At 40.7% G+C, this 27,207-nt stretch overlaps 1 protein-coding gene across 3 annotated transcripts in view; it reads left to right on the top strand.

Moving 5' to 3' along the window:
- The first annotated feature begins 490 nt into the window (after positions 1-490).
- The window catches only part of LOC119485093 (high affinity choline transporter 1-like), a 40,793-nt gene continuing 14,076 nt past the window's right edge, over positions 491-27,207 (top strand). Inside the window, exons 1-4 of one of the 3 annotated variants that reach the window (XM_037764386.1) lie at positions 491-1,048; positions 2,371-2,685; positions 24,995-25,203; positions 26,075-26,188. In XM_037764386.1, the coding sequence (XP_037620314.1) occupies positions 25,020-25,203; positions 26,075-26,188 (298 nt within the window). In that variant the 5' untranslated portion in view covers positions 491-1,048; positions 2,371-2,685; positions 24,995-25,019. Of the gene's footprint in view, positions 1,049-2,370; positions 2,686-16,232; positions 16,597-24,994; positions 25,204-26,074; positions 26,189-27,207 lie in introns of those variants that run through there. The other 2 variants (XM_037764385.1, XM_037764387.1) reach the window with 2 other exon arrangements.

Genomic DNA, 27,207 nt, shown 5'->3' on the forward strand with positions numbered 1-27,207 from the left:
CACGTCTAGAGGTAGAGCGAGTACGCAAGAGCGCGCATGTGTGCCGACCCACTACATTTATACGCTTAGAAAGTTACAAACAGTCCCTTTAACTTACTGTTTTGTTAATGGAGCTTCCCAGCAAAAAAGTATTTCACACGATTGAACTTGTATAACTGGTGTGACAATAAACATCTTGAAGCATTTAATCAACCTGGAGTGCATTTGTTGAGTATAAAGTAACTGCGTAGTTAGACACACGTGTTTCAAATATGTGAGGAGTGTGTGTTTAACACTCGCACGTGTTTCACACATGTGAGGTGTGTGCACTTATGTCTCTTTTGTGTGGACATTGCGTGCCAAGAAGAGTTCCTGTTTGTGTGTGACTGTGTAGGAAAAGTACAAAAAACGCCTTGGATTGGCACGTGGTCAAAAATCTGTAAGGGTGGCACCAGTCCAGCCATTACAGTTCCAGCTTGCACTAGTTGTGCAATGGTACGTGCTGTGAGGAATGCACTGGGAAGGAAAACAAGTTCACTCTAGTCATGTTTGTTCCCTTTTCTCTTTTCCTGTCCCAGCACTTTCTTCACTTCGGGGCTCACGATCTTGTTGCACCGGGAGGTTTTGTCAATTTGGCGAAGAATACCTTTTGGCATCTCGCACTTTGCGAGATATCTTATCGGTGGAAAGTTGTTTGCTTTTGGAAGGCAAGAAATTGTGAAATTGTAGTAGAACATTTTTTCTCTCTTTTCAGCAGCTATTGAGCACCAGCCAATAGACAAATTAAGTTAAGGGAAACGTGGAAAAGTAGAGGGCTTTTTCTCTACTAAGCACACGTTTGCTTTGACAAAAGAAAAACCTAAAACAATCAAAATTTAGGAGGTTACAGTACTTTTGCTTTTTAATTTGAGTTTTTACTTTTAATTGTAATAACCGACTGCTGTGCTGAAGTTTTAAATAAAATAATCGCTTGACCGTCAGACGTTGTTGAACTTTTCTTCTGAAGAGACTTTTTGCATCCAAGAAAGACTTTTACGTCAACACGAGGCGCAGTTCGGCCCCCCGAGAGGTAAGCACAGCGACTCCAGCACTATGGCCACATTACTGATATAGATAATACACATACATAACTATCAGGTATTAGGTCTGCGTAGCTTCCTCCCCGGGCCGGACTTAGATGTTCCATGCCTGGAGAGATCCATATCTGTTGAATTTTTCTGTAGGCTAGTGTAGCCCAGAGTGGTTGAATCATCAATCAGCAATAAATAAATAAATACATCTACATGAGTTAATATTCAGATTGTCATGAATAATCAGTAACAAATAGATGAATACATCTCTGAATATTTAGAACATCATAATATTGCACTACAAATAAATAAACCTCATATTGTGTTTGTTTAAGATAGTGTATTGGATGTGAAAAAAAAATGTTTTGTTGATAAGCTGGGTGAAAAGCCAGTGAAACAAACTTGACCTTCACCCGAGCCAATCAAAAGCTTAAGCCCACCTTCCAACAGTCCACTGATTGGTCATGCTAGTTGAGGTGAAAGGGCAAAGCACCAGGCTTGGTTGAATCCTTGAACAGAGCGTAGCCATTTTGTTACAGCGTGGATCCAATCAGAGAAAGAGAGAGCTTTGTTCGTCCTAGCGGTGGACTGAGGCCTCACGCCATTCTGTCACTGTGTGGATAAAACCAGAGAGAGAAGTGCACTTGAATTCATAGCGCTGGTGAGTCAAGCAAACTGTTGACATGTAGCTTGAAGTCCGCTAACCGTGATGCTAGTTTTTGCTATGTTAAACTAATGCCATGTAGATCCCATTTGGTTAGGCCAAAAGTGTTAGTAGTTTATAAAACTCGATCTGTCATGGGTTAAAGAATACTGCTGAGGTGTAGTGGACATGTTCTGCCGTGTTGATATATTGAACATGACTGTTTTATGTTGCTTTTTATGTATTTGTTTGGATTATTTGAGTAAATTGCTGCAGTTTAACTGCTGACTGGGGTATAGTTGCTAGTTGATGTCACTGTTAGCACTAGTATCTGACAGTTAGCACTAGTACCTGACAGTTACCACTAGTGTCTGTGCAGCTCACAAGAGTGTAGTACATTGACTATAATTGAGTTGCTATTTGTGTTTTTCAATTATGCACCTTAACTAACACTACAGTTGAGTTGTACTAAAGGTATTAGCTCTCTGGAATTATTTTGGTGGTTATTTCTAAAACAATATCATTTTGAAATGTGAAATTGAAGTGACTTGCTTCCTGTATGTTGTACAACAGTAATTGTGAATTGGAGTACTATGTTGATTACATCAGCTTTATCCTATGATCAGAAATGCTCATGGAATTAGCATGAATGTAATTTTATTCTGACCTTATTTATAGGTCAAGTTTTTCAGTGGGGTCATCTTTTATGACTGCCCGAGACTTCAGAGGAGATTTCAGAGTAGAGATTCCAGAGAAACCCTTTTCCAGTACTGGATGGCGAGCCCAGCCCACAAGATAATGAACCTGTTGCCTTCAGCCAGCGGGCTGTGACTGAAGAACATTCACGTATTTCCCACCTTCATCAAGTGTGGTAGGATTGAACCGTACACACAAATACAGCCCTGGACTACATACATACCTCTATTCATATCGGTCCCACACCGGAGTGGGAGTGAGAACTGTGACTCTTGTAAAGACTTTGACAATACACAGGTCTTTATTATTTTCTTTATTTTTGTGCGCACTGTTTTTTATTTTTCTTACTGGTAATTTGTAATTGAATGTTGTAGTTGGATTTGCATTATAACTTGAACCTACCTTGATTCCCACCTGGTTATTACCTGGTTTACATGCAGTCAAAATTTATAGCTGTGTCTGTGTCTCTGTTTCACTGTTGTCACTCATCCTCTTGCCTCCCGACGATCCTAAATTCTTCTGAAGCTTGTCCCATCCTTAAAGTTACTAAAGCTCATAAAGTTTTTCAAAATTAATGGCGGTGCCTCCAATAAGATTAAAGAAATACAATAAAAGCATGTATCCAACTAGGTTTTTAATCTGGTATATTAATTCAATTGACCTTTTGTAAATAGTTCAACAAAACCTGAAATATATAAGATGAACTACACCACGAGTATGCTTTAAATACAAAACTCCCAAGCTGTGGGTATTTATTAACAAAGGTGCAAATAAAATAATAAAGTAGCAATGAATTCAATTCACTAATTAAAATAAAAATACCAACCCAATATTAATAAGCAAAATTAAATATTAGTGTTTATCAGCATTGACATATAGACATCATCAATTCACTGTGGGCCCACGCTCACACACACACACACTTAATCAAACCACAATGAAACAAAATAAAATGTTGCAGGCCCGTCGTGGCTGGGGAGCATTGAGGCCTAAAAACTGTATTGGCCGTTTCACTTGTAAACACAAGCAATAAAATAAAAGGCACGTGCAATTTCAGTACTCACGACTCCATGGAACATGCAGGGGGGTAGGTGAGTGGATGAGGGGAATAGGGGGCCGGCAGAGCATAGACGAGCACCAGCTTGCCGGTCCAAAGCCAGCAGCGGCGGCGGCGGCGGCGGTGGCGGCGGCAGCAGCGGCAGCAGCGGCAGCAGGGAAAAGCAGCTCTCTAACAGTGGTCCAAGAGAGTTTTCCTCTCTCTCACAGTCCAAATGTCCGTCTCCTCCTGAAGGTCACACAAGTCCAAACCATAGGATAACTGGTCGTCAACCCCGAAGTTATGAACGTTATGCCTCTCGGAAGCGTACAATCTCAATGTTCACTTGACCGTGACAACTGGCGTCTGCTTCACTCCAAAACACTGTGACCTGCAGCTTACGCTAAGCCCCACCCCTCTACCTGAAACTTGACTTTGATTGGCTGTTTGCTTTAGGACATAGCAATGAAAACAAAGAAAAACAATGATTGACCTCTATGCTGCTAATCAAGTTAGACTGTAAGGCTGATTACACGTGTTGGATCATGTACAAAACAAACAGACTATGCTCATTTGCATAAAATATGAACTTTGAACTCTTTTTGTTTTTAAACCATATTTATACATTTTAACCAGCTTTTTAAAACATTTAGCCTTGTTTATTTTTTAAAACTATTTGCATTCTGATATCTAAATGAATTTTAGCCAGGGCTACAACTGTAAGATGGATATTGTTGATAAATTGGGTGTTAAGGTCCCAAATGCAGAGAGTGGTTTAACTGAGACTGAAAAAGATGAGGAGGTTTTCGACTTTTTAAAGCAATACGGCTCAATAAGTGGGATCTTCGCTGTAAAAGATGATGCATCAGAGTTTAACAAAAACGTTATAGTGGAGTTTAATGCAGGAACCTTGCTGCAGGCATTAGAGCCCCTGTTGCCCTATACCTACGCACTGCCTGATGATCCTGATGTTACATACTGTGTTCGAGCCTTAGCGGATGTGTACACACATAAGGTAGGGGGCAGTGTTACAGACACTTACCTGAGTGAACTGAAGGGGCTAGCCAAGCTAAGTGGGAACGATTTTGAGGATGTGCTTAGGGATGTAATGTCAAAAATAGAGAAATCCATCGGCGCCACTGAGCTCAGCGAACCCCTTGGTGCTCCTCAACATGCACATGACTCTGAAGAAGCTGAAGGACCCAGTCAAAAGGCTGTTCCGTTCCAGCCCTTGCTTAACGTTTCTTCTTAGACTAAATATAGCCTTTCTACCGGGGGCCAGAACTTGGCAGCTCACTGCCCTAGACCCAAGACACCTCTAGCTCTCAGTTCCACTGAACTCAACCCACCTGAAGTACAGAAAATAGTGGTAGAGCACATAGTTAAAGTGAAGACAAAGCCACTCATGCACATTCCTCTTTGAGACTGAGAGCTTTCTCTGGGAAGACTCCTAGACCATACAGTGAAGCTGATTTTGACACTTGGCGTTTCCATGTTGAAATCATGATGAAAGACACTTCTGTCTCTGACCTCGAGAAAACCCGTAAGATTCTTGAAAGCCTTCTTGTTCAGCTTTTGATGTCATCAGACATCTCGGTCCTGAAGCTCCACCGAAAGCCTATCTGCAGTTGTTAGATTCTGCCTTTGGCACAGTTGAGGATGGTGAGGAACTCTTTGTGCGATTCATGAACACATTACAAGATCCGGGAGAAAAGCCCTCCACCTACCTGCACCGTCTCCAAGTGGTGCTGAATCTCACTGTGCGCAGAGGTGGCATGTCACCTCAAGAGGTTGACAAGCATCTCCTCAAACAATTTTGCACAGGCTGTTGGGACAATGCCTTATTTGCTGACCTTCAGCTGGAGCTCAAAAAACAAACTCCCCCTTCATTCGCCAACCTGCTGCTGCTCTTACGCGCGGCAGAAGATCGACAAGAAGCTAAAAATACTAGAATGGAATGGCATCTCAGTGTCACAAGGCAGAAAGCCGTGTCTCATGTACATGGTGATTGTGAAACCGATGAAACAAAGGTGGAATCTGATGCAAGTGGTATTAATGAACTGAAAAAGAAAGTTGCAGATTTGAAAAGTCAGTTAACAGCCCTAATGAAACTAAGAAAAGATACAGCTCCTAGGAAAGAGCAAACAAAGAAATCTGAAACTAAAAAACCTGACCAGTCAAGAACAGCACCTGAACCGTCCCCACATGACACTGTCACTACCAAGCCAAAGCCGTGGTACTGTTTTCGTTGTGGGGAGGACGGTCACATTGTTGCCACCTGTGAATCTGATCCAAAACCTGCCCTAGTAGCAGCAAAGAGGAAGGAACTGAGAGTGCAACAGCAGTTATGGGAGAGCCAGAACAGTGGTACAGCTACTTTAAACTGAAGTCAGTTCCTGTTGAGGGACAGACGGGAACTGCAACGGGTCAAACACGTTTGATAGGGACAAAAAGTACCGCACAGGTGAAGATAGAAGGAGACTATGTCAGTTTCTTATCAGATACGGGCTCCCAATTCACCACTGTTCCTCATTCGTTCTACCAACAGTGTCTGTGAGCACAACAGATTAAACCACTCTTTGAGTTACTAGAAGTTGAAGGAGCCAATGGCCAATCTGTACCCTATTTGGGATACATTGAGATGAGCGTTGTATTTCCCAAAGAGTTCCTTGGGTTTGAAGCTGAAGGGCCAATGCTCGCACTGGTAGTTCCAGATTTGCGGGCAGCTTCTCAGTCTCTGGTCCTAATTGGTCCCAATACACTTGATGTATTATATGAAACATATCTTGATGCCACTCTTGACATGCAGCCACCAACATCAAATGGCTCTAAGACAGTACTGAAGATCCTTAAGCTCAGGCTACCAATAGACGGTGGCTGGTCACAATGCGTGACAAGGATCCTCAACTCATCCCAACAGGCCAAACGGTGGTATTAGATGGTTCTGTTACCATAAATGGCTTCACCACTGAGAAATCAGTCATCCTTGTGCATCCTTCTTTGTCGTCTTTGCCAAGTGGGTTACTGGTAAAAACCTGCATCGTTGATCTGCCTACTAAAGCACCATATAAAGTACCTGTTGTACTTACCAATGAAACAAGGTTAAACGACGTAACTCTATGTTTGATTGTTCGTTCTAAAAATATCCAACAGAGGTCGGTCAATAATCAAATAAGGGGCCAGGCTTCTCCTCCTCCCCTTCTTCTCCGTCTTCTCTCTGGCGTTACGTGCAGAGTTTACTCCAAGTCGAGAACGGAGCCGGCTAATAGCCGAGAGGAGTTCGAGTCGGGGTGTTACGATAGCAACAGGACGTGGACAGTGAGAACTAGCCGCTTCTTTCAAGAGCTACGGGCTCGCTAGCTGCTGTGATATTGATCCTTGAGTGTTATAGGCAGCCGATTAATGAATGCGCCGTTTGCCGGCAAAAAGCCTCAGTTTCTGACACTCTCAGGGCAATCGTCTTGTAAGTTCTCGGTTTATAAAAAATAAGCGGTAGAGGGTATTACAACTCCTAGCAAAAGGGCTGTAGTAGTAACGCTTTTCTAACGGTTATTTAACAGTGCCAAGTGGGGTATTACACGTCCGGCCTAGCATGAGCTGATTTTCTTTTCTAGAAATAACCACTATTATTAATATGAATTTATCTGATTAAAGGTATTTATTTAAGTATAAACTTGACATTGCTGTATGAATGTGACATACCAGAGTAATAGCAAATATATTCAGAGTGAAGAAAAATTGCATGTTAATTAAGGCAAGCAAACATTGTATTTTTATAGTGTGTGTTATTTTAATATGACTTAAAGCTAGGGTAGGTAATGTATGTTAGAAATATTTCCGTTTTATTTGTTGAAATTCTCATTATATCCTGACAGCAATCAATAAATCAAAAGAACAGAAAGAAAAGATTTTTTTTTCTTAATTCAGCCCAAATGAAATTAGGTGCTATTGATAACATTAATAACATTCAGCCACTAGATGTCGCATTCTCCCTCCCCCGTTCCATTGCATTTACTTCACAACAAGTCATTGCCAATTTTTGACTAACTTTGTTGTTAGGAAGGCTGGACAAATCTAAATTTACTTTTGCTTGAGTGGTTTACAAGACATCAAGGATGTGGTTAAGTGTTTGTGTGTGTGTGTGTGTGTGTGTGTGTGTGTGTTGTGTGTACATTAATGTACATGTACACAATGTACATTAATGCTGAATTAATGTTGCAGTGGCATTGTGATCACATAGCTTTGTCTTGACTTATTGTTGACGTATTGTCTGATATTGTGACTGTCTTTAGTGCAAATTAGCAAACACTGAGATGCTAACACGCTAAACTACAATCATGAACAAGGTAAACATTACAGTATACCTGCTAAACATCAGCTTGTTAGCATGCTGATGTTAGCATTTAGCTCAAAGCTCCACTGTGCCTAAGTACAGCCAAAGAGTATAGAAGTAAAGAGAAGAAACTGGTCCTTTTTTGACAACAGCACTGCCGCTATTTTGGATTGGAAACAACAATGAGTCCATTGATGTATAAAGGGACGTCTGTAAATCAGAGGATCATTTTTTTTTTGAGGTAAATCAATTTCCCAGTATGAACAATTAAATAGCCGTCATTTAAGTCATTATGTCGTAAAATTTGTAAAATTCACTAATAGCCGAATCCAGAGTTATTTTCTTCGGCATAATGAACGGTCATCAGACCCACGGGACTGCACTGCCCTGCAAGCTTGTACGACATATCCGGTTACATATCCAGCTTCCTGCTAGCTGTATGCAGCTGTAATAATGGACATAGTCTCTGAAATTCATCACTTTTATTATCCACTAGATAGATGCGCTGTATGCTGTAAGCCTGTACCGTGGTGGATGTATTAACGTCTCTGTTCCCAAACAACCGGCTATCGGCCAGTAGCTAGTAGTGCTAGTAGCTTGACATCAACAGAATTTAATGTAGTTTTAGGCTATTCAGTAACATGCAGGGTAAAAGCACAGGATACAACCTCTTAGGTCTGAGGTCTATTGGACATCCATTTTTTGACATGAAAAAGTTTGAGATTGCTCTCAAAATTTATGTCCATCACTCACTTTATGCTCCTCTGGGAAGCGGCCGGGCAAAATAGTTTCATAAATAAATAAGTAAATTGTATAATAGTATATTTATAATATTTTTACTGTCCAACACAGGCCATTTCGGTAGAGACATTAAATATGACAATAGTACTACTACTTACTTTTGTATGACACTTTGTAGGCGTACATTTTACTGGCGTTTTACTGATGTTGCAATGGAAAGACCAATTGACTTTTACTTCTTATCAATATACGTTCTTTGGTACAGCCTCACAGATCCGCTAACATAGCTGATACACTTGCTTTTGGTTGTTTTAGTTAGTTAGTCTATTGTGTATTGTCTCTTGTCTTGTTGTTTAGTTGTAGTTTTGATTTACTCTACATTGAATCTAATATTGGCATTCATTTATTCTAATGAATAGATAATTGTCTATTATTATTATTATCATTATTATTACAATGCAGGAATTATAATAATCCATAATTAAATAGTACCTCTCATAGCTTTCTACTGTTTAGTTATACAGACTTTGTTATATCATTAAATTGATCTATCTTATCTGAGTTTTCTAATACACATTGTACCATTGAGCTCAGTTTTCCCCTCTACTGTAATTGCCATAACAACAATACCCCCTGTGTCAGAATCGGCAGTTATGCGATGCTAGCTGTAATAGAAGTAGCAAATATCTGTGTTAGGTTGCCAGAATGGCATTCATAAGGCCACTCATTGTGTTTTTGTTGTGGTTTCGAGTTCTACTGCTATGGAGATTAAATGATGATTGACTTATTAGTATTCTATCAGAAGATTATGCTGGTGCCAGGTGATCAGGGAAACACAGAGAAGGACACGTAACAGTATACCTGCAGATTATTTCACATTGTTGCTGTGATGCTGAGCCCAATTGAATGCGGTCTACGGGCAGATTTGTTCTGTCAATAAAAGACTAGTATCTGCAGGAGCTCACTGTAATTAGCTATGGATTTTATTCTTGATTACCAACAAACTACACTGAGTGACCTCATTGGTATGTTAGTGCAGTGCTTAAATTAAGTTGGAGGTGTAATGCTGTTGTCACTGTTTGCAGTAACTGTATGTTGTGGCATACTCCTCTCTGTCAAGTATGCAGGTTTGTCTACAGTATAGCTGTCAGTAAAAACAAAATATTAGAAATGATGTAATCATGATCCACACTCTGACATGAAAGTGAAACTCTGGTATTGCTCTGGATTTTATTACTTGTCACTCTGGTTTCAATTACTAGTGATTAGATGCAGTAAAAACAAACAAACAGCAGAATGGTACACGCAGCAGTTTCCAGACAGACAGAAACCGAATCGAACCAAAGACAGTGTCAAATCACCAAAGTTTGGCATGAATCAAACTTGTTGCCGCAATATACAGTGCAATCAGGAATCATTTTGTGTTATACAGCAAATGCTGGGACAGGAAAAGAGAAAAGGGAACAAACATGGCCAGAGTGAGCTTATTTTCCTTCCCAGTGCATCCCTCACAGCACGTACCATTGCACAACTTGTGCATGCTGGAACTGTAATGGCTGGACTGGAGCCACCCTTCCTGATCAAAAAAACACCTGCTATGACGTCAGAATGTTTAAAATTGACACCCACAAAGATGTTTTTACCAGGTGGCAACTGTTGGAAATATATCATGATAAAACTGTTGTTGTGTAACAAACTTAATTATGTTGTGAGTTTAGCGAGTTTAGTGTTAAATACTAGGCTTAGACTGTCTACAGATAATTGACTAATGTAAGACGGGGCAAGAATGATCACCTGGATTATCTCGTGATGGAATGTTGAGTGGGCCTGTACAAAGAGCAGTTGCAAGGTCAAAAGGGCATTGGGGGTAAAACCGGAAGGGGGAAGGGACAGGATGTTCGTGCAGACCCAAGGTTGTAAAAGATGGAGTCAGACATAGGATGGAAAAGTATTGGTTCTGCTAAAAGCCTGACCCCTCCCCCAGGGTGAGCCTGCTGTGTATAAAGTTAAATGTATAGCAGAGATCGGGGTTCATTCTCTGCGAACTGACAACCGTGTTGCATGGTACCAGGGACACATTGATGAATCCAGAACTTCTGTAATAACTCTGTGCAACTTTGATGAGTATATCTTCGGAATAAATTGATACTGATTATGCTTTAAACTTACTTGTATTTGTTTATGATTTACTCTGAGCTTGCAGCTGCTTAGAAGATAAACCAACACGCATGAAGGTGACGACTCCCTGAGGGGAATTCCTTCACAACATCCGGGTCTGAGAAGTGAAGCCAATGCAGAAGTGCCTTAACCTTGCATTCTTTCTAATAGCCAACATGAGTTTATGTTCTCAATCTCTAGTTTCAAGTCTTCTTCAATACAGCATGATGTTCATTTAGTAAATGATGGTCCCATTTAGAGTCAAATAGACCGGGGATGCTTTAGGGCATGGCTACCACAATGTTGTCCGGTCTGGGAGTTGTCTGTGTTTTTCGTCTATAACTTTTACCCTTTCACCGTGTGTTTTCAGTTCATGAAAGTTAATTGTAACATTTTGGTCGCCGAAAAATGTCTTATTCAGCGTTTGGTGGTACTTAGCTCCACCGTCTTGGGGTGGATGTGGCTCAGGAGATAGAACAGGTTATCCACTAATCAGAAGATCAGTGGTGCTCCGCCAGTCCGCATGTCAAAGTGTCCTTGGGCAAGATCCTGAACCCCAGATGGCTCCCGAAGGCTGTGCCATCGGTGGTTGAATGAGCATTTAGATTAAATCCTGATGGGCAGGTGGCACCTTGCATGGCAGCCTCTGCCATCAGTGTATGAATGTGTGTGTGAATGGGTGAATGCTGACAAAGAGTAAAGACTAAAGAGCTTTGAGTGGTCAAAAGACTAGAAAGGTGCTATAAATGCAAGTCTATTTACTCTTGTGTCACTTATGGTTCCAAAATCCAAGATGGCGACAGCCAAAATTCCGTCCTCAAGGCTTCAAAACGACAGTCCATAAACCAATGGGAGACTTCACGATGACTAAGTTCACTTCCTATATACAGTCTACGGCGGGGGTCTCCAACAAGTTGCTCACAAGTGACCAGTAGCTTGCGACCCATTTCTGAGTCGCTCGTCAAAGGTTCAAAGAATATGTAAACAAATTTCATAAAGCCTCGTCCACACTGGGAACGTCAGGAGCGCGTGGCCGCTGCGTTACCTGTTGTTTTCTATTTTAGCGTCCATGTTAACAGGTTAGAGTTGCCACGTGCGTCTCACGCGTGTCTCTTCTAGAGATTCGAGGTCTCACCTTTTTTTGACGCGCGCCACTCTGTTCACAGCAACAACAGACAGTGAAAGTGATCCATTGACTGTATATTGACATCATACCATCAACAGTACTACAGTTTCGATGTCTATCTGTAGAATATGTTACAGAGATGAAGATGAGTAAAGACTTATTTTTAAATCAACACTTCCTGCTTTAATTTCAAAATAAAAGCCCTTAAGCGTTTTTTCTGTGGACAGAATTCATTCGTTTGTTAACAGGAGGCTTTTATTCTGAAATATGTGCCGGGCAGTGTTGTAGAACATGCAGTGACTTGGAGAGCTCCATGAATTAATATAATACCAGGTTTTAATTGTGGATTATTACTATTACTTACAATTACATATACATAACTACATACCATTGTGAAGCAGCTTTTTCTGACATGAATGTCATGAAATCTAAGTTCAGAACAAGACTGACGAACATTTAAATGACTCCATAAGAGTGAACCTAAGTTGATCCACTCCAGCAGACACCTCTCTTGTTGACTCCATGCAGTGCCAGTCATCTCACTGACTGTTAAAAAGACTGAATGCATGTAATACATGCATGTGAACTACAGATGATGAAGGGAGTGAAGGGAAGTGATGTGATACAGTGACAGACAGAAAATAAGTAACAACATAGCTTTGTTTTCTATGAAATTAATCTGATGTGAATTTAATAGTGTGAGCTTGATACATTGAAAATATAAAGAAATGCATACAAAAAAATAACATGCACATGCTGCTGAATTTAAGATATTGATGATGTCAAAATGTGAGTGTTGGATATCAAAATTTTCTAAATGTTAACACAAAAGAAGCTTATTCAGGTGGTTTGGATGGAGCTGAGCAATGTGAATAAATGTTATTAATTATATAAAATATGAGGAGCTCCCGGCCATTTTCATTTTGTCGAAGTAGCTCTCAGAGGAAAAAAGGTTGGAGACCCCTACTCTACGGTTTTTACTTATTTGGCTTGAGTCTTTTGGCATCCCAGTGTCTGTCTGCAGCTTCAGGAGACACCTGCGCCAATCAAGCCCAAAGCCAGAAACCAGAGAAGTAAGTCTCAAACTTGTGATGTCATAGGGTATAAAGTGTGGAGCTGCTCCACAGACAATGAATGTTCTGAATGGAGACTGACTTTGTGGACCCACAGAATGTTTGTTTACTTTTTATACTCAAATGAGCTTTATTCTATTGAAGTGTTGTCAGTTGTGAAACAGAAAATGTCCCCATATACTCAGGACCTTCCCCAGGGTGCTCTCAGTGTCATCTAAATAAAACATCTCTCCCGATTCATTGTCTATGGAGCAGCTCCACACTTTATAAACCTATGACATCTGAAGTTTGAATTTTAGCGCTCTAGTTTTTGGATTTGGGAGAGAGCTGTTCATGTTAAATACTACTTATTGGACTGTCTTAGACCATAGGAATAATATGTATGAATTTTGAAAATGGGCATAGTTCCCCTTTAATCCACAATCATACCTGTCATCATGCACATAGTAAATGCCTTTCTGCCTCAATGATATCTCAAAATGGATGATGAAACACCAGAGTGTAGAAGAGGACTGATTAATAATATAGAATTTGCATGCGTACACAGTTTCTGAGGTTTTCTTGGTGCAGGAAGAGGGGCAGGGGCAGCATTGCCTCAGCTCTGCACAGCTGATCTCTTTGTTGTTTCAAGCTGAGGAAAGGAGAGCAAAAACTCAAATCAAGCTGCTAGATATCTGTAACTGAGGTAGGGTGAAAGTGGTTATGTTTTTATATCCTCAATGAAGAAGAACTCATGATCTTTACCAGCATGTTTTTGTTAGTTCTATTGGCACAGTTGTCAATTTAACAACAATGTATTCATATTAGGATGGTTTGTACATTTTATTTTGTTTATTTTGAAGGCTGGCTGCTGGATGATGAGTTGCCCTGAGAATGTTGCTCTCTTCTTTCGCTGTTAGGAGGCAAGAATTCACACATATGTCAGGTTTGTTGAATGTGACATGGTTTAGTGTTCCCCCACTAGTCTGAGAATATGTGAAAACTGTCTGAAAATGATTGGCTGTGAGACAGTGTGTGACAAACAGCTAACATTTGGCTTCACCTGGACCATATAAAGACTCCTTTACAGTGGTCTGTAAATCAAGACAGATTTTGATATACTCATGTCCAAAATTCTATAACTTTTAGTGCTGTCAAAGTTAACGCGATAACACAAATTCGCAATTACACAAATTTGTTTCAACGCCACTAATTACTTTAACGCATTAACGCAACTTGAGATTTTTATGTTGTAGTGGTCTCAGTTTAAGTGAAGATACTGATATCATAGGAAACTAAAAAACCTAAGGAATCCATCGGTACCAACCATGTCATACTGGCTTGTTAGGGAGGAGGTTCAATAACATTCCAAACTTACACTAAATTTTGGCGAGGAAAAATGGCATGGCCATTTTCAGAGGGGTCCCTTGGGTTCTATGGGTACCCACGAGTCTCCCCTTTACAGACATGCCCACTTTATGATAATCACATGCAGTTTGGGGCAAGTCATAGTCAAGTCAGCATACTGACACACTGACAGCTGTTGTTGCCTGTTGGGCTGCAGTTTGCCATGTTATGATTTGAGCATATTGTTTTATGCTAACTGCAGTACCTGTGAGGGTTTCTGGACAATATCTGTCATTGTTTTGTGTTGTTAATTGATTTAAAGAGAAATATATTAATACATTTGCATAAAGCAGCATATTTGTCCACTCCCATTGATAAGAGTATTAAATACTTGACAAATCTCCCTTTAAGGTACATTTAGAACAGATAAAAACATTTTTATTGACAGCTCTAATTATTATATATCAAGAAGGGAGCTCCTCTGCAAACATGAGCACTTTTATTATTAGGTCTATTTTTGACCAAACTCATGCCTATTTCTTCACTGCAACTACTGCTGCCCCATGCTTTCTGTCTGGTTCTTCCCAAAGGCTTGATACACTAAACTTTATGGACAGAACAAGCAAAGCTTTGTGAAAGTCCTGGTCAAGGAGGCAGTTGTGTGTGCCCACACTCACACATGAGAACACTCTAATGCAACTGAAGGAAAAAAAACTGGGACAGCCTGGAGAAGGAGATGTTTTTCTCCATGTATTGCGGGTGTGTGAGGAACCAGATGGCATCTATCCCACTGGCTGTACAGTCACTGTGAAACACAGCAGGTAGGTGAGAGATAGAGAGGCGCAGTGAGTAATTTCTGATTTTAGTTTTAGAATAGGTAGAAATAGAGAAAGAGCCTTGATGAGAAGCTGACCGTTTGAAGATGGTGAATAGGGACATTAAAGCTGCAGTGTTTTTGGCATCATTGGGCAACAATCCCATAATAACCTTTCAGCATATTGTAATTCAAGTGTTCTGAGAGAAAACTAGACTTCTGCTCCTCCTCATGGCTCTGTTTTCAGGCTTTAGAACATCTAGCCCGTGACTTTGACCAATCACAGGTCATTTCAGAGGGAGAGCGTTCCTATTGGCTGTTCATTCAACGGAGGCAGCTGTCAATCACTTGCGAACTCCGATCAAACGGTCAAACTAGGCAGCGCTGATCAAATATGAATCAATATTCTGTTACTGTAATGCCTATTTCTCTCCTGAGATGTTCTCAGAATCATCTTGTAGTGTACTGTTTAGCTGTGAAATGAGAAAGTCTGCTCCGGCTGTTGGGTGGTGCTTGGTATTTCCTCAGCTGATCTCAACATGGTCGCCGGGTCACAAACGTTCTCATTTTACAGCTAAACAGTACACTACAAGATGATTCTGAAAACGTTTTATGCGAGAAATAGGCATTACAGTAACAGAATATTGATTTATATTTGATCAGCGCTGCCTAGTTTGACCGTTTGATCGGAGTTGATCAGCGATTGACAGCTGCTCAAAAACGGCAAGGCTCCAGCTCGGCTCTGATTGGTTGGTTTCCTCCCATCTGTCTAATCTTGCAGATGCCATTAGGAGCACTGGAAGACACAGAGGCACATGATTTTTTTTCAGATTATATGTCTCATACTGTCAGGATATAGTGACCGTTTTATAAAAATAACTTTTTTTGATCACAGTTGCTCCAACCTGCCTACTGCAGCTTTAAAGAGAGGAAAAAAGAATGAGAGATGCTTTAGTTACAGAGAGGCAGAGTTGAACAGAGAAGGGAGTTGTTAATGAGGTGATCATGAGCTGCTGGAGGTGCAAGTGACCCCCCCCCCCCCGTAAAGCCAAAGTCATTCTCATGTGGACCAAAGCTAAACAGGGGCTGGATCTGCCCTGCATTCTGGACACAGCTAATTGGCTGCACACAAGAGCACTGATGCAGTCACCAATCAGGTGGCAGTGGTGGCAGCTTTCTCCTTTGTATCCCGTCTGACCCTCCCACCTCGAGAGGTTTAAAACCAGGGGAGGGCTGATTGCTGATTCTAGAGAGTTCCGTCCTTCCTTGTTGACCTCATGGGCTGTGAACATCAACTCTGACTCTTCTCCCTCTTCACTGCAGAGCACTTTGTTAAAAACTCTTTTTTGAAAAGAGAAATAGTTTTGAAATAGCCTTTTTGTTTTCTGAAGTGTAAGAGATTGAAGAGCACTTGTTAACTTTTTGTGTTGCCTTCCATCTCTTGGCAAAGTTTTCCACTCCCCAATACTGTGGATGAGTGTCGCAGGAATCTTTCTCCTCCTGGACTGAGTTTATCACCTGGCCTGTTCTCTGTTCTGTGAGAGGAGCCTCTGTTCCCTCTTCACATCATCACTAAGAACTGACACGTACTGTTAATCCTAGGTATGTATCCAACCATTCAATATGCTCCTGTGCTCCGTTTTTTTTCCTCGAGTGTTGTTTACCTTATCTACATCTTTTTGACTTAGCGTACGTGTTTTTATCTAGTGTGTGTTTGTGTGTGTGTGTGTGTGTGTGTGTGTGTGTGTGTGTGTGCATGTACAGTATGTGTGAGTGTTTTTCTTTGAGAAAGCTTGGTCAAGTTAGGACACACCAAGTGAGAGTGCATGCCTGTCCTAGAAATAGCCCTGAGGGGCACTGCTCTGGAGCCAAATAGGCTCTTCTTGCTCGTATTTTGTGACCGCAGCTGCCTATCTTTGTTTTCTGTATTCTCTATCAATGGTTTGATGGTTGATAAGCTGTAATTTTCCGCTGCACTTGGTCCGAGAAGTAACGGAGGCTGAGACAATGGTCAGACTGACTGATGAAAATATCTTTCAGTTACATTATAATGATTATAACTTGTTTTGAAGAAATAGTTTGTTGAAAAACTAATTAAAAAATCTGTTGTTTTTTTTTGCTTAAATAACTAAATGATTTTCCAGAGTGGCTGTATAGCATGCAGTGAGCAATTGTTGTCATTTATCTTGTAAGTTACTTGATGCAAGTTTTTAAAAAAAAAATGTAATTTGTCGGTTCTTAATTTCCTTTTTCTTTTCACGGCGGTATTTCACTATATGGAATAAAAACTCTTTTTGCCTGACTTCCTCACTGTCACCACGTATTCTCTCCTCTCATCAATCGTCACTCGTAATCCAAGTCCTCATCCCAGAGGGCTGATTCATTACCTCGCCTCGAGTGAACTAACAAAGTGAGCGGCTCCCTCTGAGGCTAAGAGATTAGCATTAATTTGTCCTGCTTTGCCTTCGATGCCGCCAACATGTACTTTTGACAGATCCTTTTGTTGCACCTGCCTCTGTGTCCTGTGAGTGACTTTGTCAGAGATAGTGAACGTCCATCTTTGGTGCTCTTCCAGCACCGTTGCACAGCAGTTCGTGAAATAGTCACAAGATTTTTATTATTGATTCATGTACATAAACACGAATTTCACATTTTATTCGTGATGGTCAGCACAAAATCAATTCGTATGTAATCCACATAATTGTGAACAGGGAGGTATAGAGAGTGGCGAACAACACATAGGGAGATGTTAGGGTGAATGGGTGAGTCATAAAACACAGGACTTTCGCCCAGGAGACTGGAGTTCATGTCCCGTAAATTACAGCACATCCACAGTTATTTTAACCCAAACCACGATCTTTTCTTAAACCTAAGTAGTTTTTTTTCACATAACATCCGTAATTAAGTTACGCCATTACCATAGTTATTTTAATCCAAACTGCGATCTATTCCTAAAGCTACCTAAGTAATTTTTGTCACGTAACTTCTGTACTTACGTTACGCCACTTCTGGTGTTATTTAATCTCAAACCGCAATCTTTTCCTAACAAAGTAGTTTGTGGCCTAAGCCTAACCAAGTCGATCTTTTCCTAAACCTAACTAAGTAGTTTTATTTTAAAAAGACTGAAGCGGAAATTGACACGTGCGTCACGTGTTGCTGGACATTCGTAGGAAAACACAAGAAAATTACGTTGTTGAAAGTCGTTCTGAGCAAAAACAAAGGGAAATTTGTGTCTATGCACATGAATCAAATAGATTAAATTTTACTATTTACTATTTCACAAACTGCTGTGAGACTGTGTTGTATCGTCTGTGTCTAATCCACATCTTGTGACATCTAAAGCAAGAATCAATCAGAAACCATGTTAATGTCCACTGGCCGTATACAGCAACATGTAACATTCTGGCATAGTTTTAAATGTACAGATACTGCAGGTATAGACACGTACGTGAGTGAGAGAGACTTTAAATCTAACTTTAACAGCCAATATTTCAAACTCTTATTAGTTGGTAGTTAGTTAGCAGTAATTCAATGGGCTGTTTATGGTGACTGCTGACTCTTCTTTGCAGTTGTCTTGGTTGTTGTTCTGCTTAATCGGTAGATGATTTCAAGAAACCTTCTAAATCAAGGCTGGATCTGTTCCAGAGAACTAACCTCCGAACTGTTGCGGGACGTAAGAGTCAGCTTGTCCATATTAAGAGAGGAGAAGAAGGGAGGTAGCTGCCAGTTTTGTTTCATGATCTCTTTGTTGGCCCTCTCACTTTCTTTCTCTCACTTTCTTCCTCTCACTTTCTTGCTCTCACTTTTTTCTTCTCCCTTTCTTGTTTGTGTCTGGAGCGTAGCAAGGTCACATTTCACTGGTGCTTTAAATCCACTTGAAGTCTTGTAGCCTTATAGCCTGTGTGAATGTGCATGTAGACTTGTAGTGAAATTTGCCATTAACACTCAGGTCGGTGTTACCTGTTAATAGCACACGATATCGTCCATAAACACTCTCCACATCGCCAAATTGCAAGGGGTGGAGAAGGAGAAGAGGGAGGCGACAAGCACACAGTTGTCAGAAGAGTTGGTGAACGGAAAAGTACTGAGAGGCAGGGAGAGGAGGAGATGTTTGTGTGGGGGGGTATTCATAGAAAGAGTGTATAGCTGCGCTCATGCCAAGACGCACTTCTGCACCTGTATGAAAGAGAATACCACATGGAATATTTAGACAGAGAGAGCACTCATGACTAAAGATACTCTCATCACAGAGGAAATCAATCCTGTCGCTTACCTGCTTTCTCTCAGTCAAAGGTTATATTTAATCTCCGGCAAAAAACCTTCAAATATCAATGTGCGAAGTCAAACCTGCAGTATATCTACTGTTAAAGCTGGGGAGGCAGATTATTTTTGGTGTTATTGGGCAAAAAGTCCATAATAACTTTTCAGCATATTGTAATTCAGGTGGTACCCCTGGGTAGGAAGTTTTCTGGAAAGGTAAAAGAAATGGCAGAATTTGAAAATACGGCCCTCATCCTGCAGCTCTCCTCTCTGTCCTAAGCCCTTCCCACCAGACAAGCACGGGCACATGCACACGCATCATACAGTAACCTGTACGAGTACTTGTCATTCATTTCAAACATTATCCCGATCATCATTGTGATCCTGATGCCGTAATGTAGTGGCGATTCTATGAGAACTACCCTCCTGTTTTCTTTGCTAACTCGTGGGCCTGTAAATTCCTTTGAGATAACGTACTGTGCTTCGAGGCTCTAGCAATCCGCAAAATCAGGGAAGCGTTTCAGAGATGGAGAGAAAGTGTTGCTAATAGTCTGGCCCTCTGCTAACTGTAGCTGTCATGTCTGCTCTGCAGTGGAGTGCTACATTCTCTTTATACATCCATGTTGAGCTCACGCAGAAGGCTAAACTATTAGAGAGATAGAGAGAAAATGCTGCTTTGCCCGAGCTACTGCCGTAGCTACCGTAGCCGTGAGGCTAGCTCACAGCGCTAGCCGCAGCCGCAGCCGGTGACCAGACGTCCCAGTTTGTCCCAGAGAACTCCCCGTACAGACTTAGGCCTTTCTAAAAAATTCTTTAAACTCGGGTGATATTTGCTTAAGTGGAGACTGCTTTATACACCAACGGGGTCCAAAAACTTAAATGTCTTAAAGCATCTACGTTTTACCAAGTTATTTCCATGGTTTAGAACAAAAACTTTACATTTCTCATAGAATGAGGAACAGTGAAGAAATAACAAAAACTGTTGTGATTGAAAAATGTGGATCATCCCCAAAACAAAATACATGATGGGGATTTTTTTTCTTTTTGTTTGCACCCAATGACCAAAAATGTAAGTTTCTTCCACACTTAGACATTATGGTAAATAGACATTGCCTCAAGAAATTATAATTCATTGTGAAAATGATTGCACTGTTGTCGGCCCAAGATGCAAATTAAATACAAATGTGTATATATATTTAGAAAAGTATAGGCCCTACCCTTGTGCGTGCTGTCTCTGTTACATTAATGTGCCTGCACTGTATTCACCCTTGAGCGTGTAGGAAGAGTTATGGAAAGCTACCAGGTGCTGAGTAAGCAAATTGTAAAAGCAACATGTACAGTACAGTGGCTTGACACTAGTACGTTAAAGTGATTGAACAGCTCTTAATGTGAAAGGGGCTGCTGAAGTTGTTTTGTGTGTGTGCTTGACATATATTGATATTGATATATCATTATATATCAATATCAAAACCCTGTTGCTGTGCGTATGTGTCCATGTTTGTGCAAGTCAAACAGAATGCTTCGCAGACTGAGGATTTTTTATGCTTTTTCTACCAACTACTGTTTCTAGCTTCTTGTGTTACACCCTTATCTTTAGTTTTTCTGGTAACAGATTATAATACCTTCAGATGATTTATAGTTTGGCCTAAAAACTTGTTTTATTTGGCCACGTGAGCCCTGACTTGTAACTTTTGACTCAAGTTTATTCTCCGGCATCTTCTCAAGCCATCTTTTAAGACACTTTAGGAAGTGGAGCTTTGACTTGAACTAAAGAAAGTTTAATTATTATCATTCTGATCGTACTGGAGAAGATTTAGGAAGAAATAAAGCATAGAAATAGCATTTGCTTGACTGAATCATCACACCTTTTTGCTCCAAAACTTGTGCATTTGCTGACATCTGTTGTCCGCATCAGAGGGGAAACCTCAAAGTGCAGTGAGAAGATAGTCTTCAGTGATCGGATCACAAGTGGACGGGTTTAAGTCCGTCTGTTCACACCTGGCATTAGAATGCGTCTCCATATGCGTCTTGTCTTGAGTGACCACTTGTGATCCGATCTCACTTCCCCGCTCTATATGCAAATAAACATGTAGTGAACACAAGGCTACACAGCAGACGTTGCAACGTAATATTACGGGATTGTCAGTAATAATATCCTACATAGTCGTGAATTCGGGTACATTTTATTAACATCAAAATATAACGTTATTGTCTACCGCCGTTCCCTGGAAAAGGCTTCAGAGAGCCGGGGATGAGAGTGAGCGGGCGGGTGTCTGCAGAGCACCAGAGCAAAAACTCAGACACATCACCGACAGTATGACAATACAAAATCTGTAGATATGTGGCCTATAGATAACATATATTTAACTAGAATGGCACTCGGAGAGCACAGAACCTTCCCCACCCCACCCCCCCCCCACGTTCAGCTTGCACCATCATTCACGTGTATTTATGTTTATGTTGAGATCAGCTGTACGTAGCGGAGCATCGTAAAACACTTCATTCAAACTGGACAGAAACAAACTAAAACTCACCTAAACCGTCGCCGTTACTCTTTCCAACAATCACCAAGTGTGCTCTGGTCCAACTAAACTGGAATTTCACCGAGTTTAATGTTAAAAAACGCTGAATCTACAGTTGTCCCCCCCCCCCCCCCACTCCCCACCCCCCGCTCTCTCTCTCTGAAGGAAGAAGGCGGGGTCATGCGTCATCAACGTGTCATCAGCTACCCTGAGCATGTGTTATTCCCAGAGGTCTTAATGTTCTGGCTGATCGTAATGCTTAAAAAAATTCCTGAATCCAGATCATGATCCAGATCACCACCGAAATCTAATGGATTGTTCATTGTGCCACACTCCACCCCTCCAAAAAATGTCATTCAAATGCATCACAGACTTTTGGAGCAATCCTGCTAACGGACGGACCAACAAACCAACAAACCAACAAACAAACCAACAAACCAACAAACCAACAAACAAATAAACAAACAAACAAACAAACAAACAAACCAACAAACCAACACCGGTGGAACCAGAACCTCCTTCCTAGGAGGTCGGCCTTGGCGGAGGTAATAAAATACAGTTTTACCGACAGGACACAATAGAGCACAGAAGCCGTTTCCATGCCGCGAGGCAGACAAGCACTCGCGTCGGCCTGTCTGTTCACCTGAGGAACTCAGTGATCCAGTGGATCCCGTGGATCCCAGCGGGACGTCAGTAGAGTAGGCGGTCCTTAATGTGGCCCAGGACACATTCACTACACACTGCTAAAAGAATGTGTGCCCAGACCACTTTTGAATGTGGTCTGAGCGATCGGATCTCAATGCGTCCTCAATGTGTCTTGAGTGCGTTCACACCTGTACTTAGAGCTGTCCACTTGTTATCGGATCACTCAGGACACATGTTATTAGCAGGTCTGAACAGGGCCTTAGAAATAGACCTTTGTAATTTGCCATTGCTTCTCTCTAGCATAGGAATACCACATTTTAAATGCAAATGAATGACACAGACCTCTGAACCATGTCTACTTGGTTCATGCTCTGGTACGGACCATAAAGTCATGAATATGATGTGAAGTGAGAGCGATGGGATCGTTATGTAGTTCACATTCATCACATTGAAAGAAGAGGGCGAGGAAAGTGTATGTTTATGTGTGTGTAGTGAAGGAGGGGATAATATAATGGGACATTCTTTTCGACTCCAAAATAGGTTGTGTATATCCCTATAGAAGGAATCCAGGCCTCTCCCTGCTCTGTGAAATATCTTGCATGCTGTTACAAAGTGGAGAGGGTTCTCACTAAAATAGTCTGGACTGTAAAAATCCTGCCAAGCTGAAAAGAAGTGAGCATACAGTAAAGCATGAGGAGTAAGGCAATTACAAAGTGAAATTCATTGATGTAAAGCTTCACAAATCAACTCTTTACCTTATCAATGAATCAAATGACTACATGCTGTATACTGTTAATGTCAAATGGGTCACTCTGAGTAACAAACCTTGACAACTATTGCCCAATACGGTAATGCTCGGTTTAGCTCATTATTTTAGTCATAAAGCACATTAACTGTATGGTTTAGTATCGCTTCTCACATCAACCTCTTTTTTCAACATATTCTCACTCCCAACTCGCCCGTTGGTCAGTGCCCCTCGGCATCGGAGACCAACGCACGGGGTACCCCTCTTGCATAACTTTTGGAAGGACCAGGGACGGTGTGTCAATATACACTCGTTACATGCATAGTGTCCTTTCAAAATAAACTTCGGCTTTCACAGGAAGTTAGGTTAGGAAACGGTCGTGGTTGACATTTGTATAATTTTGTAAGATATCATACAAACCGTTGTATGAGAATATGTTGAGAGGTTGCAACAGTGTGCAACAACACACATACAGTGGGCTACAGAATACAGAAAAAACACATGGACCACGTGAGTTTGGTTTTCAGGCTTTTGTTGACTTTTAGAGCCACCCTCACCCCTCACTCCCTCACCTATTACGTCCATTCCGTCAGATAGATAACACACACGCATACATTTGCCTCTCACCTGTATTTTCAATCCATTCCTTTCACAAACATCTCCTTTTTTCTCTCTCCCTATTCCCACAAGTGGTTATACATTCTTTCCTGCAAAGTTTTATGATTTGGGCCAAAGCTTTTTATATAACAATGCTTTTTTCACTACAATCGGCAGGGGACATATCTTGTTTGTCACCATGAAAATGATGGCTGTGATAATGGGTTTCTGTTTATAATAAAGAAAATGTTTTTCTAAGAAACTGCCTTACTGCGATATTTTAGATAGAAAACTTGTCTCGAGTCCTTCACTTTTCCTGGACTGCATCAACACAGTTGATACAGTGTATAGTCAACATCAGCCATGTCAATGTGCAGAGAAGTGGGTGCAAGTAGGTGCAAACCAGTTTGAGATTAACGCTTTTTTTATGGACGCAAAGACTCGTCTCATCTTTGAATCCTTTTTTTATAAAACCATCTGTCCACTGCACAGTTACAGTAACCGCACACACACACACACACACACACACATACACGAACATGTGTACACACTAACGTGGCTCTGTTCAATTCACGATGTTTGGGGTCAAAACCCGGGCCACCCAACCACTGAGGACGGGGGACAACATCTGTCCGCCATCTTTGTCAGTGCTGCCAAGTATTATGGTGAGACCCCTTACGCCTCTCCGACTCTTCATCCCTTCCATCCCTCAATCCTTTGGCTTATTTTTTCTTCCTCCTCCACTCAACCTCTTCTCCTCACCCCATCTGCCAAGCAAGCAGAGCCAGGTCATCTGCGATGCTGCTCCTTTCTTTTCTTTTTTTCCCCACTGCAGCCTCTTCTTTATTCACTGTCTTTCTTTAAGAAGACATACAGAGTTCCTTTTCCACCTCACTCACCCTCCTCTGTGCATTGATTTGAATACAAGCTACTGTCTTCTATTCATTATTGTTTATTATTTGCGCTTGATAGCTTTCTGCTCATGATGAATGTACCTTTTGTTTGTCAGAATCATCTTAGATGACACTTGGATTTGTGCAAACTTGCCTCCCCCGCCCCTCTTGCCCTGCAGTCCTGCAAATACTTTTTACACAAAAATGAAATAGAATATGTATTGTAATATGATTTTGTTTGTGCATTTTGAGCTGTGTGTTATAGTGATTTAAACAAGCTCTTCTTTTTCTAGCTAGCAACTCAAATCTTCATGTTTCTTTATTCTGTCTTCCTACAGGAAACGCACACAGAAATAGTTGAGGATGGCTCTCAATGTGCCGGGTCTGGTGGTGATGGCGGGGTTCTATCTGTTGATCTTGGGCACGGGCATCTGGGCATCCATGCGCTCCAGGAAGGCAGAAAAGAAGTGCTCAGGAGATGGAATGGAGATAACACTACTGGCCGGACGCGAGATTAACCTGCTAGTCGGCATCTTCACTCTTACTGGTAAAGCAGTCAGAGTGTCAGTGTTTACAACAACTCATTAGTTTCAGTCTTTCTGACATGTTTATGATATTAGAATTATTAGAATTATTAGAATTATTGATAACACTTTATAATAACCATCATTTATAAATGGTAAATTGATAGTTTATTAAACTTAGTTAATAGTTATTTTACTGTTAATGAAATGATAATGATTACTTTAGAAAACTATTTATTAACAGTTTATTATTGCACACATTATAACATTATACTGTATGTACTATATTAAGTATCTGTGAGTGATTACCAAATGATTTGTAAACCTTTAAGAATCGTTTGTAAAACATCTATAAACATTACGTAGATAGATGGACCAGAAACCTATTATTAACCATTGACAAAGTATTAACTATCTATCTAAATAATGTTAATAGATGCTTTACAAAGTATTTATTAACCTTTTAACAAGTTATTATAATCATCATTTGCAACTTTACAATAGCCATCCATCCAAATAATGTTTATAGATGGTTTACAAACAGTTTCTTTAAAGTTTACACATAATATCTTAATCATTAACAGATACTTATAGATAATATATAAAATGTTCTAATGTGTGCACAATAAATTGTTAAAATAACAAATTCTTGTATTACTAATAATTAGTAAACATTAATTCTCATTTCATTTTTGTTAACAGTAAAACAACTATTAACTAAGTTTAATTAACTCTCAATTTACCATTTATTAATGAGGGTTATTATAAAGTGTTACTGAATTATTTGGAGAAAAAATAGTGTCAAGTAATAACTGATGTCTTGTGGTGGTGTGTCTAAAAAAAAGTTGTCTATGTCATGTTTCCCCTTTAATATGAGTGTTTGTCTCTCTGCAGCTACGTGGGTGGGTGGAGGCTTCATCCTCGGTATAGCTGAGGCAACATACAACCCAACACTAGGCGCGGTGTGGGCTCTCATGCCTGTGCCTTATGTCCTGACCTTCTTCTTAGGTGAGTAGCACCACTGACCCACTTTGAACCATAAATCCTTTGCTCTTAATGGCACTTGAATGAGAAAGTTTGCACTGGCCGATGGGCGGTGCTTGGTTTTGGCTCGACTGTATTCAACATGGCTGCCGGGTCACAAACCTTCTCATTTTACAGCTAAACAGTACACTACAAGATGTTTCTGAAAACGTGAGGATAGAAATAGGCATTACAGTAACAGAATATTGATTCATATTTCATCAGTGCTGCCTAGTTTGACTGTTTGATCGGAGTTCAGAGCTTCCTGAGCAGTGATTGACAGCTGCTGTAGAGACTGCTCGGCTCTGATTGGTTGTTTTCATTTGAGCGCGGTGAGGAGGACACAGAAGAGGAGGATTTTTTTCACATAAAATCTGTCTCATGCACTAGTGTCAGGATAAAGTGACAAAAATAACTTTTTATCATGCTCAAAGTTACCGACTGCAGCTTTAAATACAGATTTATGTCTTTTTCTGGTAGAATCTTTTTGATATCTCTCAGTTAAGTTCCAGAGGTCAGGACTCATGTGGGATAATGACCCTCGGACAACAATGTAATTCATATTTTCATCATAATTCATCAAAAGAGTGCACAAACTTATTCAGGAAAACTTTAATATTAAGTTCTCCAAAGTTTCTACACACAGTTAACAAAATACGACATCAAAATGAACTTCACAGACTTCTGTCACGAGCTGAAGCGTTGTTGACCGGTAACATAGCTGCCATGTCCCCAACTCCCATCTGACTCCACGCACCAATAAATGTGTCGCTCACGTTAAAAATAGGACCATGAGAAATCAGTTGAGGATTGTAACTTGAGGCGACAGGTGCAAAGGGAGAGTTCACCCAGAGACACAGATCGCCCACTCCTGAATCCACCAAACTGACAAACTCAGTGGTCTGTCTGTAAACATTTGCAACAGGCGAAATATAACATTCCCCATTCTTGGCCAGGTGGACCCATGGGTTGTTGTTGCCATGTTTGGCTTCATCATTTCAAGA

This window comes from Sebastes umbrosus, chromosome 3 (genome assembly GCF_015220745.1).
Source record: "Sebastes umbrosus isolate fSebUmb1 chromosome 3, fSebUmb1.pri, whole genome shotgun sequence".
Classification (NCBI taxonomy): Eukaryota; Metazoa; Chordata; class Actinopteri; order Perciformes; family Sebastidae; genus Sebastes; species Sebastes umbrosus.